The 14,632-nt window shown below is 38.2% G+C and overlaps 1 protein-coding gene across 1 annotated transcript in view; it reads right to left on the bottom strand.

The window, feature by feature from the left end:
* The window catches only part of KDM2A (lysine demethylase 2A), an 82,856-nt gene that overhangs the window by 24,701 nt on the left and 43,523 nt on the right, over positions 1 to 14,632 (bottom strand). Inside the window, exons 5-9 of the mRNA XM_081099850.1 lie at positions 13,059 to 13,237; positions 6,782 to 6,888; positions 6,328 to 6,421; positions 4,998 to 5,151; positions 3,974 to 4,089 (exon numbers count right to left, since the gene is read on the bottom strand). Coding sequence (XP_080955976.1) covers positions 3,974 to 4,089; positions 4,998 to 5,151; positions 6,328 to 6,421; positions 6,782 to 6,888; positions 13,059 to 13,237 — 650 coding nt within the window. The remainder of the gene's footprint in view (positions 1 to 3,973; positions 4,090 to 4,997; positions 5,152 to 6,327; positions 6,422 to 6,781; positions 6,889 to 13,058; positions 13,238 to 14,632) is intronic.

Raw genomic sequence — 14,632 nt, 5'->3', positions numbered from 1 at the left:
CCATTCAGAACAACCAAAAAACTGTCATTATTTATAACTTCTGAGTAGGAAAGCATCAAAAAGAAGTTCTGAGACAGAGAGTTACCATGTAAGACACAATATACTTAATTGAGAAAATTGTTTTAGGGTTCTTAGAATACAAAGGCATGCCAAGCATCTAGCCTTTACTATAGTTCTACCCTGAATAAGAAGGCCATGGAATAAAGAATCTAATGGAAAAACAGAACATGAAATTAAGTTATATGTTTTTATTATGTCCTTACATCTATGAAAGTATAATTAGAGACTCATTCTCTAGCTATATCCAGTCCATGATACAAGACTATTTTCCCTGCTATCAACTCTCAGCTTGCCTGTCTTGCACTTTGTAGTTTGCCAAGATGTTATGTCCACAAATCAAGATTACTGTTCCACATGGCATAATCAGTCACTATCTTTGTTTTCTTTCCATTTTTCCCAAAAGTGGCATGAAATTATTCCAGCTAAATAATAATAAAAAGAATAGTCCTTTAGATCTACCAAAGCCAAGGAAAAGGCAAATCAGTATGTATTATTCAGTGAAGAAGACCAGTGATGGGGACTATCCTAAATATAGTTTGTTGTTTTCATTTAGAGAGGCCACCTTTCAGAAGAAAAAGCAAAACAACAAGTTAAAGACTGTTCTAAATATGCAACTCCTGAGAATAAGTTCCCATCTCCTTTTCAAAGCTGCATGTCAGGTAGTCTTCCTAAGTTGAGGTGATCTGGATGGGAGTCCCTTTTCAAAACCCTTCACCAAGAAAGGGTATAGCTCAGTGGTAGAACATGTGACTGCAAAATCCTTCACCAGGTCACAGGGCACTTTCCTCATCCAAGGCAGGAGAGGCATGTACTTCTCATTAGTTTTCCAACACAGAGAAGCCAGGCTCTGGGTCTGGGTCTCTTATGTGGCCACAACAAGAAGAAGTTTCTCCTCTCTTATTTAAAAGTCAAATTTACTTCTTGGTAGATAGGGGGATGGACCACAAAAATTAATATATGATCTCCCCAAATTAAAGCCATTTTGGACTCTTTAGAACTGAGTAATATTGATAAGAAAAACGAAAAAGAAAATACATACTAGGGCATTAAACTTTTTATTTTTTACTTGAACTCATCAGATTATGTTAGTAATAGTCAAGATATCACATACCCATCCTGCCCCATTACATTTTACCTATACTGCCAGACACCAGAGAGCATATCAATTTCTGAGACTGGGTTCAAATTTTTTGCAAAAATTTTTAGCTCCTCATTACAAAATTATTGATCCTTTAAGCACTATCAGGAGAATAATTACTAACACTTAAGTTTATATAGTATATTTCTACACTGGCATGGCAAAAGTAACCAAAGCAATGCCTTAAATTTATATTTCTTTCATAAAACATCTTTTTATATTCGTCTTTAAACTTGGTAAGTTATAGAGATCAATAATATATTAAACATATACCAGGTTGGTATTTAGCACATAAAAGGTTGATGTAGAAAGCAATTAAAAACAAAACAAAACAAAACATTACTTCATTTTATAGAAAGATAGAAGGGTTCCTTATTTGGAATAAAATAATTAAGCCATACTTAATAACTACTAGAGGCCCAGCACACGAAATCTGTGCAAGGGGCTCGGCCCTCGCAACCCCTACTGCCTTGACCCTCGGGCCCTCGCAGCCCAGCTTCGTCCGGATGGTGATTCTGCTGTTTGGTCTAATCAGCATATTAGCTCTTTATTATATAGGATGTTTGATCTAATTAGCATATTAACTCTTTATTATATAGGATTATTACAACTTCAAACTTATTAAACTCCTTGCTATCTTTTGTAGTTTCATTATGCTTAACAAACAAGCAGAAGTTCACCTTTAGAAAATTCATTTAAAAAGCACCGTATTCTCTCTTAATTCTACTAATAGGGCAATCCCTGTAACTCCAACAGTACCAATCTTGTGTAAAAGATAATAAGTACTTCCTAACCAAAATAAATGTTTCAAAATAGACACCAAAATAGTTAACTGACCATGTTCACAGTAAACAGGCCAATACCTATTCCTTCTAAAAGGTGTAAATTCTTTACTAACTGCTACTTTTTAATTTAAAAACTTTCAAGTCCACCAAAAAGTTTCAAGTGCAGTACCATGAAGACTTCTCTAACTTCTCCAAGATTCACCAACTGTTAACATTTCTCCATATTTGCTAATCTCTATTCATATATGCTGTTATTTGCTGAACTACTTCAGAGCAAGTTATGAACATCACATGCCCTAAATATTTTGTACTCTAATTGCTGTTTAATGTCAAAATATTCTGTACTCTAATTGCTGTTTAATGTCAATACCATCTATACTTCAATCATATACAGATATAATCCAGCCCTGACCAACTAGGGTCTGCCCTATTTAACCCTAACGCATGGGTCAGCCAGCAAGTAGAAGCTGATGGATTTGGTCAACTATCCTATATAATAAAAGGGTAATATGCAAATTGCCCCTAACAGCAGAACAACTGGGAATGACTGGTCACTATGACACACACTGACCACCAAGGGGCAGATGCTCGATGCAGGAGCTGCCCCCTGGTGGTCAGTGCGCTCCCACAGGGGGAGCTCTGCTCAGCCACAAGCCAGGCTGACGACTACCAGTACAGCGGTGGTGATGGGAGCCCGCCTCCTCAGCAGCGCTAAGGATGTCCGACTGCAGCTTAGGCCTGCTCCCTGCTGGCAAGTGGACATCCCCCAAGGGCTCCCGGGCTGCCAGGGGGACATCTGACTGCCAGCTTAGGCCCAATCCCCCGGGGAGCAGGCCTAAGCCAGCAAATGGTCATCCCCTGAGGGGTCCCAGACTGCGAGAGGGCACAGGCCTGGCTGAGGAACCCCTTTACCCCTGAGTACACAAACTTTTGTGCACTGAGCCTCTAGTCTGTTTTATAAGGCCTGTGAGCTAAGAGTGTTTTTCATATTTTTAAATGGTTGAAAAAATATCCTAAAAGAGCATTTGTGACAGGAAAAATATATGAAATTCAAATTTGTGTCCATAAATAAAATTTTATTTTATTTAAGCCATGCTCAATCTTTTAAATATTTCATTCTACAAGGCAGAGTTAGAAAATAGACAGATATTGTACGGCCCACAAAGCCTAAAATTTCTACTATCTGGTCCTTTACAGAAAAGGTTTGCTAAATCCTGCCTTAAAGTACCTACTGCATGTAATGAACTAACTTTTTTCCTATACGTCTAGAATGAAATCAGCTCTGTACCATCCTAGGGAAAACAGAAACAAGACACACAAATCATTTTCTACAATACTTAATTCTCTCATAGATTTCTCTCAGTTGAGAAAGGCAGTATACACATTTCTATATTAAACTACAATAGTTTGAGTGTTAGTAAAGAAAGATACATGAACTTAAAGTTGTGGATCTTGAGTTGATAAGTCCCATTACAACAAATTATTCTAAGAGCATAAAAATGAAAAACATGGCTCAAGACACTATCAAATGTCTACCTCTAGCCCAGCCGTGGGCAAACTACGGCCCGTGGGCCGGATCCGGCCCGTTTGAAATGAATAAAACTATTGAAAAAAAAGACCGTACCCCTTTATGTAATGATGTTTACTTTGAATTTATATTAGTTCACACAAACACTCTATCCATGCTTTTGTTCTGGCCCTCCGGTCCAGTTTAAGAACCCATTGTGGCCCTCGAGTCAAAAAGTTTGCCCACCCCTGCCCTAGCCCCATAAAAATCTGAGATATCAAGAACCTCTATGAATTAGAGTCCCCCAAAACAAGCATGTAGATCTTGTTAAAACTTTTCTTTCAGTGTTCCCAAAATGTGAACACTGCATTTTAATCCAAAGAAAAATTAAAGTTTTGAGATAAAACTATCAATGAATCTCTTATAACATTTATCTAACTGGAGTAATCCTGTTCACATCAACTGTTACACAGAATTACTTACCCGTGTCCGATCTTCAATGTTGTATATTTTTAACTGCATGGGGATATTGAAACTGTGCAAGAAATTGCCTCCAAACACTAACGTGTCTGTAGGAGTATACACAGCATGAATCCAGCCTAGAAGAAAGGGAGTGAAGGGTAGCAGCTGTAAGTACACATTATGAAATGGCTCTTTCAGAGAACTAGTACAAGATTCCTACACCACACATTTTTTTTTTCTGCCGCTTAGTGGTTGGTCAGATTCTTTAATCTCTTGCAGTTTCACTATCCTCTATAAAACACAAATTATACTTTACATGCTTGTTGGTAAGTATTATATGAGAAAATGAATGTAAAGTGTTTTTTTAAAGCCTTGTCGAAACAAGGCCACCAAAAATTTTGGTTGCCTCCCCCCAAAAAAAATTGGGAGAGAGAGAGATGTAACAAACTTTTAATAAATGCTGCTTCTATTTATTGGAGTACCTACTATGATTAGGCTCAGTATAAGAGTTTACATGTATTTTCATTTACTCCTCACAACAAAATAAAACAGATTTAAATACTTGACAAAAGTGGTTTAGCAGATAAATGCATAGTCAGAATTCTAATACATGTCTGTGACCCTAAAAGCTGTGCTCTGAGTACTTATTTTGAAACTAATGACCTGATAAAAAATATTACTAATTCAGCACTTTCTCTAGCTTTCAGTCATCCTCTAGAGGAGTAGGTAGTTCTTAACCAGAGGTTTGTATATCACCTGCAGAACTGGTTTTATCTAGAGATTCTGAATTTCTAGGGCTAATGTGGGGCCCAAACATATAGATCTGAAAAGCATCCACTGGCAATTCTGATATATACATTTAGTGGAAAATCACTGCCTTAAAAGAAAAAAATCTCAGCATCCACTGCATAATGACAGGAAAGGACAGTGCTGCTTTCTGCCTACCCCAGCATCATAATCATTCTTGGTAGTAATCCATCAATTCCTTTTGACTTAAGAAAAAAAGTGGCTAGAGTAGATAATCCATTTTTCCTATCCTGCTTACCTGAGGGAATGACGAAGGTATAGCCCTGCTTGAGCTCAATGCGCTGGCAATCTGACACCCGGTCACCCAGAAAGATGTCTCCCTGTTTCCCTGACAGCAGCCAATTCTCGTACAGCTCCAGGTTGTGGGCTGTAGGGGGGATGAGCCAGAAGACCTGTGAGTTAAAAAACTTCAGTCTGTTAACCGCCATTGACATGACCCAGTCACCCCCCTCAACTGATAAACAGATACAAAGTTAAAACCAACATGTAGAAGAAAGGTAAGCAATTCTCCCAGCTAACAGAACTTGATCACTGGGAAATTCTAAGGGTCCCAAAAAGTACATATTGTTTCATCCTCCACTTGATGAAACAGCATTAGAGTTTCCCTGAGATTTGAATGTAGAACAAAGAACCTATCTAAGACTCAGAAAGAACTGGTGCATTGGGCTTATTACCTAGGCAGTCCCTTATTCGCCCCTGGCTGTCTGGCCTCTATAGTTCTATTGTTAGGTACAAAATCTTTAAGAGAGTGTCTGGGTTGCTTTGTTCCAAGGTAGCGACCAAGACCAAAAGAATAAAACTTAAGGTACCACTTACATGGATCCAAAGTAAATAAAATGATTTTGGATTTAGAGGTACAATTGTTCTAGATTAGGACCTCACATTTTAAAAGGTTTAAAATTTTATCTGTTTTTATTCCAGTTTTACTTTTCTCTCACAAATGCATTAAATTCTAAGGGGGAAAAGGGTAACAATAAAAGTATAATACTATAAACCCCTAATATTAGTTCTAGATTTCCATTCTCACACCATTTCAGAAACACTCCAACAAGCTGAAATATAGTTCTTTATAAATGCGAATAATCTTTCAAAATCTATTTATAACTTCAGAAACGTCTTAAAGGTATCCTTTGGCCCCATTTTACACCAATGCCTTCATATAGGGAAAGGTACTTTAGATCTCAATTTGCTGATTTCATTGTGAATCTATCCGAAATTTGTGTGTCCTTTTACTATCTTATTATGCTCCCACATAGAGAAATTATCTTGTCCTCCTAAAACCACTTCCTTGCCTTCATTTGGAGAATTCTGCTTTGGGGATCTACAAACAGGACTGTTGAGGTTTACTAAATACTATGCAAATATTGGCATGATCATAGTGGTCTAGATGAATACTAATTCCTATTGAATTCTAGACAAGGAGGTCAACTAAATCTATAATTCTCTCTAGATATGAGCAGGACAATCTCCTAATAGATTCATCTCCACGTATATTAAGCAAGCATGAACTAAAGCAAAGTCATATAACCAGTGTCAGATTCCAACCCCCATCACAACTATAACCGTACCTTTCCCCCTTGATGGATGTGATACCAGACAGAGGTACCACCAAAGTCGACATGGAAGTCAGTATAGCAGCCTCGAACACTCATTAGACAGTACCTGACCCCAAAAAAAGCAGCAGTGTTAGTGCACTGATGAGAAAAAGAGGACCCGCCCCACCACAATGCCATACTCTCCCCAGTACACTCCCTCTATCTTCCATCTAATCCACTCCCAGTCAGTGAGAGGAATGCAATTGCAAGTCATCTCATTACCAGTATAAATGTTTTTCTTTAACCATGTGATCATGGGCTGTAATACTCTTACATACACTCTTCCCTTTGGGACTGTAAAGGCTACTCTAAAGAATTCATGCTTTTGATCATTTAGGATACGGGGCATGGCGCCTAAGGAACCAGTCCTTCCTACTACTTTGGTCTCCCCTAGCACACTGAGGAAAATGCAGGGTAAGCCACTTACTTCTGCACTTTAGGGTACTGCATCTCCAAGATGGCATTTGTTGATTCAGTCTGACTTTCCTTCAAATGCCTTGGCCACATGTTGTCTACCCAGTCAATGAAATCCACCTTTAAAAAGGAAAACATTTAGGCTTCAAAGGTAGGGTCAGGATTAGAGAATTTTAAAATCAAGAAAAACAGAATTTTGCCCAGCTGGTGTAGCTCAGTGGTTGAGTGGTGACCTATGAAACAAGAGGTTGAGGTTTGATTCTCAGTCAGGGCAAATGCCTAGGTTGTGGCTAGATCCCCAGTAGGGAGCATGCAAGAGGCAGTTGACTGATGATTCTTTTCATTATTGGTGTTTCTATCTCTTTTTCCCTCTCCCTCTCTCTGAAATCAACAAAAACATTTTTTTTAAAGAAAAATGAATTTCTCAAAACACACACTGAAAGACTGACTATAATTATAAGTGAACTAAAACAATCTGTTGCTGAATCTTAGTATTGGTGGGCAAACATTCTAGTAATTATTATTTAATGAGAATAAAGACTAATGGTTCTATCAACATGATCATAAAGACAGCACTAATCAAAGTGAAGTTATTAAATAACAGTAGTGTCCAGCCAAGCCTTCTCTTCTGTGTTGGTTCTGGTATAATCAACTCTATTTTTTTTTTTTTTTTGATACAATAAGAGGCACTACCTGGAAGGTACCTATAAACTAACAGAAAGCTATAACACTATTACAGCAACTAAGATATAAAAAGTTAAAAAAGAAAGAAAGACAAAGAAAAAAAAAACCAGTAGGGATTTGAGCTTTGCATGAATCTACATGGTTAGAAATCAGAAGTTCCAGGTCATGTTTTCTCAAAATCTTATGTAACTAGTGTGGCTCAATGGTTGAGCGTCGACCTATGAACCAGGAAGTCACAGTTTGATTCTAGGTCAGGGCACATATCTGAGTTGTGGACTCAATTTCCAGTAGGGGGTGTGCAGGAGGCAGCTGATCAATGATTCTCATCATTGATGTTTCTATCTCTTTCTCCCTCTCCCTTCCTCTCTGAAGTCAATAAAAATATTCTTAAAAAATAGACACACACGCACACACACACACACACACACACACACACACACACACTAGAGGCCCAGTGCATGAATTCATGCATGGGTGGGGTCCCTTGGGGTGGCCTGTGGAGATCGGGCCCCAGCTCGCGCCCCTAGCCTCGCAGCCCCGCCTGGCACCCCACCTTGGCCTGGTGCTGCCCCCTCATCTGCTGCAACATTCCGCCTGCAGGCTGCTGCCCGGCTCCCTCCGTATCTGGAAGCTGGGTGGCAGCCCCGCCCCCTGCCACTGGTTGCTATCTGCAGGGCAATCAGCGGGCGCTTGGGTTCCCACTCGCATCCACCTTGGCCTGGCACCATCTGCTCCATCATCCCACAGCAGTCCCCCTCTCCTCCAGGCCCATTGGGGCCAGCAGCAGCACCGCCAACGCCCACCATATTCCACGCAGGCCGCTGGTGGTCAGTGCATTTCATAGCAAGTAGTCAAACTCCCAGTCTCCAGTCAAATGACCACCCAAGGACACAATTTGCATGTTAGGCTTTTATTATATAGGACTTTTATTATATAGGATATGTTTATTGATTTCAGAGAGGAAAGGAGAGGAAGAGCTAAACAGAAACATCAATGATGAGAGAATCACTGATCGGCTGCCTCCTGCACACCCCACTAGGGATCGAGCCTGCAACCCAGGCATATGCCTTTGACCGGAATCGAACCCAGGACCCTTCAGTCCACAGGCCAACGCTCTATCCAGTAAGCCAAACCAGCAAGGGCAGAAATCAATAAAAAACATTTTTAAAAATCATATGCAAGCCCCTGGAACTCATCTGTAAAATGAGAATAATTACCTGAAAGAGATATTATGAAGAGTAGATATATCTACATGTTAAAATTTTTTGAAATAATATTATCAGAATTTAGGAATCTGTTTGAAATAATATATGCTGAAAGAAATGGGAAGTGAAAATATATGAACTTATTGAACACTTTACACTGAATTGTAACATATCCTGGACCTTCAAATGTCTATACCCAAGCACGGAACTCTAAGAAACAGTCTCAGTAGAAAAAGTGTGAGCCAAACAACCATGAATCCAGCGTAGCACTGACATTGTAAATATCTAACTTACGACTATAAAAAATATGTAGCTAGTAAGCTTTATAACAACATCTGTTTGATTAAAAAATACACATCTAGACAGATGCATACAGTCTGTGCATAATGAGATGAGACAGGTGTCCAGTGGACACCCAGATGTAAACTGTGGGAGAGTGTATGGAAATGACATGCAAGTTGAAACAAGCAAGATTAGGAGCAACTATGAAGGTTAACTTGTTGCTCCATTTCAAAGAAGTTCTGCTTAGGGAACCACCAGTTTTAATTAACCAAGCATTCACTAGGCCTAGAACACTGAATGAAACCCAGATTCCTTTCTTTCTCTCAATCAAAATCTACTTTCTGTTCACTTAATGCAGTAGTCAGCATCTCCCATCTTCTGGTAATATCCTTTAGAAAGTCTTTATCAAAATAATGAATAATTGTATTTGCTCAATACACTGTAAGTTCTTTTTTTTTCTTCTTTTTTTTTAATATATATTTTATTGATTTTTTTACAGAGAGGAAGGAAGAGGGATAGAGAGTTAAAAACATGGATGAGAGAGAAACATTGACCAGCTGCCTCCTGCACAGCCCCTACTGGGGATGTGCCTGCAACCAAGGCACATGCCCCCGACTGGAATCGAACCTGGGACCCTTCAGTCCACAGGCCGACGCTCTATCCACTGAGCCAAACCAGGTAGGGCAGTAAGTTCTTATGTCCAATGGGGGAGAGGGAAATTAAGAAACACATGAATATTCCTTTATCAGGTGTCCATTCAGAGAAAGCTGAACTACTCTGGCCAGAATTTCTCACCTGCAACAACAAGTCACTCATCTTGGCCTCCCTTTATTTGTTATTATCAGGTTGTCTGACTTCCAGGAGAACACTGTGGTAAGGTGTTCATACTTTTAATCTTTAGGCTCTGGATAGGCTTTTTGTTAAATGGCTTCATCCATTTGAGAGCAAGTAGGGATAACCACCAGGTTCTACCTATTCTGCACCAATATAGGCCCAACTGGTAAGAAGAAGTCTAATACCTAGGACCTAATGTATTCATTCATACACTGCAAAAACAGCTCATGGCCTTCCATAAACTAATTTCCTCATTACCAAACAAATCTGCACATTGTATCTGTTGCTAATTTTTATCTATCTCCCAGTTACTGCTGGAATGACAGCAGTAAACAATCTCTCTTGTCTCACCAAAGAATCCCACTTTATGCTAGCATCCACAATGGCACTTAAAAGCTGCCCACCTTACTCTCCCTGTGCACCTGCTTTTATACATTCTGTTCCTTCTGCCTGGAATTCTAGTCTTCCTTTGATTTTCTTAGAGAGAGTGGAAGGGAAAGAGGGAGGAACGGAGGGAGAGAGAAGGAGAGAGAGAAATAGTGATGTGAGAGACACACACACCGATTAGTTGCCTCCCACATGTACCCTGACCAGGGCTGGAAGTGAATCATGACTGGGAATCTAACCCGCAACCTGTTTGTTCGTGGGCCTGATGGTCTAACCACTGAGAAACACAGGCCAGGGCTAGTCTTCCCTCTCTTTGCATCATTTCCTTCACGTTAAGTTTAGGTATCACGTCCTTTAAAGAGCTTCCCCAGTTTGCCTCCAGTTTAGTCCTTCCTATTGGCTTTCACAACATTCTCATTCTGTATTTATTCTCTTTTGAAGCATTTCCATATTGAAGTTTATATAAATGCCTATCCTCTGGTCTTTCTCCCCATGAGACTCTGAGCATTTTGAGGATAAGGATGGTCTTATTGTCTACAGTACCTCTGGCACCTAGCACAGTGCTTAGCATGTGGTAGGCACTTTAACTAATAAGCTAAATTGGAAAATATGAAAGATCATAGTGAACAAGAGATTATATCGTTTATGTAAAAAACATGAATGAATACACTTGTCAAAACTCATTGAAACGTACATTTAAAATGGGTACATTTTATTGTATGTCAATTGTACCTCAATAAAGTTGATTTTTAAAAGAAGCATTATTGAGATATATTAGAAAAGACCTAAATAAATGGAGGGGTATACTGTGGGCAAGAAAACCCCCAAAACAGTAAATAAATAAATAGTAATCCAGCAGAGTATGTTACCGCTTATATAGCAAGGTCATAGAAAGCTTGCTTGATTTTAGGATGTGACCTTGGTAATAGCTCACTCAATCTTTCTGGCCAGGTCTTAGGTACCTTAAAGATACTAGTGCATTATCCCTTTGTCCTTAGAAAATTTTCTACTTCTGAGCCCTTCCACAGATTCTATTCCTCCATTTAATGGTACAGTATTTTTTAATTTTTTAAAATGATTTTTTAAAAAATATATTTTTGCCAAAACCGGTTTGGCTCAGTGGATAGAGTGTCGCCCTGTGGACTGAAGGGTCCCAGGTTCGATCCCGGTCAAGGGCATGTACCTGGGTTGCGGGCACGTCCCCAGTAGGAGATGTGCAGGAGGAAGCTGATCGATGTTTCTAACTCTCTATCTCTCTCCCTTCCTCTCTGTAAAAAATCAATAAAATATATTAAAAAACAAAACAAAAAAACAACCAACCAAAAAACTAGGGGCGTAATGAATCAATTAAGGATGTTACAAAGAAGGCTTCATGTGTAAGTAACACATTTCTAAATTTAAAAAAAAAAGCCAAAATCGGTTTGGCTCAGTGGATAGAGCATCGGTCTGCGGACTGAAAGGTCCCAGGTTCGATTCCGGTCAAGGGCATGTACCTGGGTTGCGGGCACATCTCCCGTGGGAGATGTGCAGGAGGCAGCTGATCGATGTTTCTCTCTCATCGATGTTTCTAACTCTCTATCTCTTTCCCTTCCTCTCTGTAAAAAATCAATAAAATATATATTTAAAAAAAAATGAAAAAGTATGATCCAGATCAAGCTTTAATTTTATAAGTACAACCATATTTCTTTTAAATTGAAATTCTAAAAATATTAAGGAACACATTTATAAAAATAGGTTATTGTAATTATTACATTCCTCACGTAATTGAACTCTTTATTTATTAAGTAGACCAGGTTTGGCTAATAACAAAGTTAAATGTACCTATATTTCCTGTCTTCCTGTATTTCCATATAACCAAACAAACAAAAATTACTATTAAAAAAACTTTTGTCATTCTACGGGGGGAAATGTTTTCTTAATGAGAAATTCTGTATTTAATTATAGCATCTCAAGTTAAAAGAAGCAATGACAAAAAATTATCTACTCAGATAATAGTGAAATACTGTGGACATTTTCCCACTGGTCTATACATATCTATGTATTAGTATAATAACAATGTAACTTAGTAGTAAGCTATATATATATATATATATATATATATATATATATACACACACACACACACACACACACACACACACACACATAATGATGTTAAAAGCAATTACAATATCTTAGCTTTGAAAGTCAAAGGGATAAAACACGGAGATCTTGACTTTAAACAATTAGTATATTCCAACTTCCAGGTGTAATACTTGACAAAAGTGAGTTCTGAGTCAGGAATTAAATGAATAAAATTTATCTGTAAATGACTAGGTGTATTTCAAAAGTGAAAGCAATCCCCATCAGAAAAATAAGTTTTCTCAATGTCCTGTAGACAGTCACTACTTAGCCAAGAAATGGGTAAAATCAGCATCTATCTTCAGGAGAGCTTGGATCAAAGACTAACTTTCCCTAAGTATGGGGTGTCAATTTATCGCTACTAGTTATCCAGTAGAATCTACTCAAAAATAATTTCATAAAACAATCACCTAGCTCTAAACCAGTTTTCTCCCAAGCTTCTCAGCAAACATAAACCTATAGGACAGAAATTTATAAGGCAAACTTCCTATTGACAGTACTTACAAGAGTGAATTTTAAGATTATTCTTTATTATGTACAAAGGCCAATGTTCCTAAATTAAGTATACTGGTGATGTAAATCAGAATGGTTCCTCCCTATATAAAATTAAATTATTTTAGAAAATGATGGACCATCTAAAAATGCAAATTATCCTCATCAAATTGTCTTATTCCTCTTTATCTTCATCTTGGTATGTACAGAAAGTAATAAATTCTCCTAGTAAATATACAACTCTTTTGGTGACAGTGACAACGTGGAAAAAATGGTTAGACTAACCGTGGAGGGCCTCTGCACCATGTTCTCCAGCCTGGTGTGGCTAAACTCTAGGCTGATGACATTATAGAGTTTTTCTCGTTCCTCCTCTGGGGTCTCATAGTAGCGTGTCCACTGAGCCATCGTCATTTCAATACCTTTCTGTGTGTTCACATCCATGACATCCACCATGCGACGACTCCCTGCCATGAAAGATGCACTGATTATCTCTACTGAGCCACTGATATCCATAAATACATTAAGACTATAAAATACAAGTGAAAGTAAACAAACTAACCCTTTCTTATTTAAGGTTTTCAATAACAAAGAGCTACTTGTGACTTGATATAATCAACAGAAAATCAAATCACAGAAAATGGGGAAGACAATGGGTAATATTAAAAATAACAATCACTCCCTTATGTCATGTTTATTTATATGGTTAGGCACTGAATCTTATATTCAATATCTCACTCAATCCTAAATGCTAAGTAGTAATCTCCATGTCACATGAGAAAACAGGTGATAGGTAACTTGCAGGACAAAGCAGGACAAGAATGCAGGTAGCCCAATTTTAGAGTCAATGTACTTATCCACTGAGCTACGCTGCTTTGATGCAGGTTTGAAACAGAATCTAATCTCTCCCACAAATTGAGTAAAAGACCGATTCTTTAGTGAGTACTAGATTAAATTTCAATCTGTCTACTCTTTTGTTTAAAAGGGTTATTTCCCAAACCTGTCAAGTATTTCTAATATAAATTTCCCTTTTCATATGTTCCACAAATATTTACTAAGATACCTACCATAAGGGACATAAATATCTATTTACATCAGACTCCCAACTAATCATAACAACCACAACAAAAGGCAGAATGCTAGAAGAGGTAGCATAAAATACGAGGGGAAGAAAATAATAGTTTTGAAGCCAAAGAGATCTAATGTACATCTCATCTCTAATTCTAGTTGGCCAAGTTATTTAACTGCTCTGAACCTTAATATCATCTTCTATAACTTGTGAATAATCCCTATGGGCGGCTGTGAAAATTTAGTCAGTAAAGTAAAATGTTTCTTTTTGTTTTTGTTTTTGTTTTTAAATATATTTTATTGATTTTTTACAGAGAGGAAAGGAGAGAGATAGAGAGTCAGAAACATCGATGAGAGAGAAACATCGATCAGCTGCCTCCTGCACATCTCCCACTGGGGATGTGCCCACAACCCAGGTACATGCCCTTGACCGGAATCGAACCCGGGACCCCTCAGTCCACAGGCTGACGCTCTATCCACTGAGCCAAACCGGCTTTGGCAGTAAAGTAAAATGTTTAACACAATTAAACAGTAATTAAAAATAAAGGAAAATATATAACCTATACTGATCAGAGAAGAAAAAAAGAGGGTAGGAGAATCGTTGAGTTTGGCTCTAAAGAATAAACAGAATTTCAGCAAGAAAGATTCCACAGAGAGAATTCCAAATAGAGGCAACAGCATAAGAGAAGATATGGAAAGGCAGCACAGCTAAAAAGTTAAAAAAATTGTGGTTAAGGAAGGGAGAGAGAATAAAAAGCTACTGCTGGAATATTAAGAATACTGTTCAACTTGCA

This window comes from Myotis nattereri (genome assembly GCF_964212035.1).
Source record: "Myotis nattereri genome assembly, chromosome: 9".
NCBI classification, from domain to species: domain Eukaryota; kingdom Metazoa; phylum Chordata; class Mammalia; order Chiroptera; family Vespertilionidae; genus Myotis; species Myotis nattereri.
This window is presented reverse-complemented; position numbering and strand designations above follow the sequence as displayed.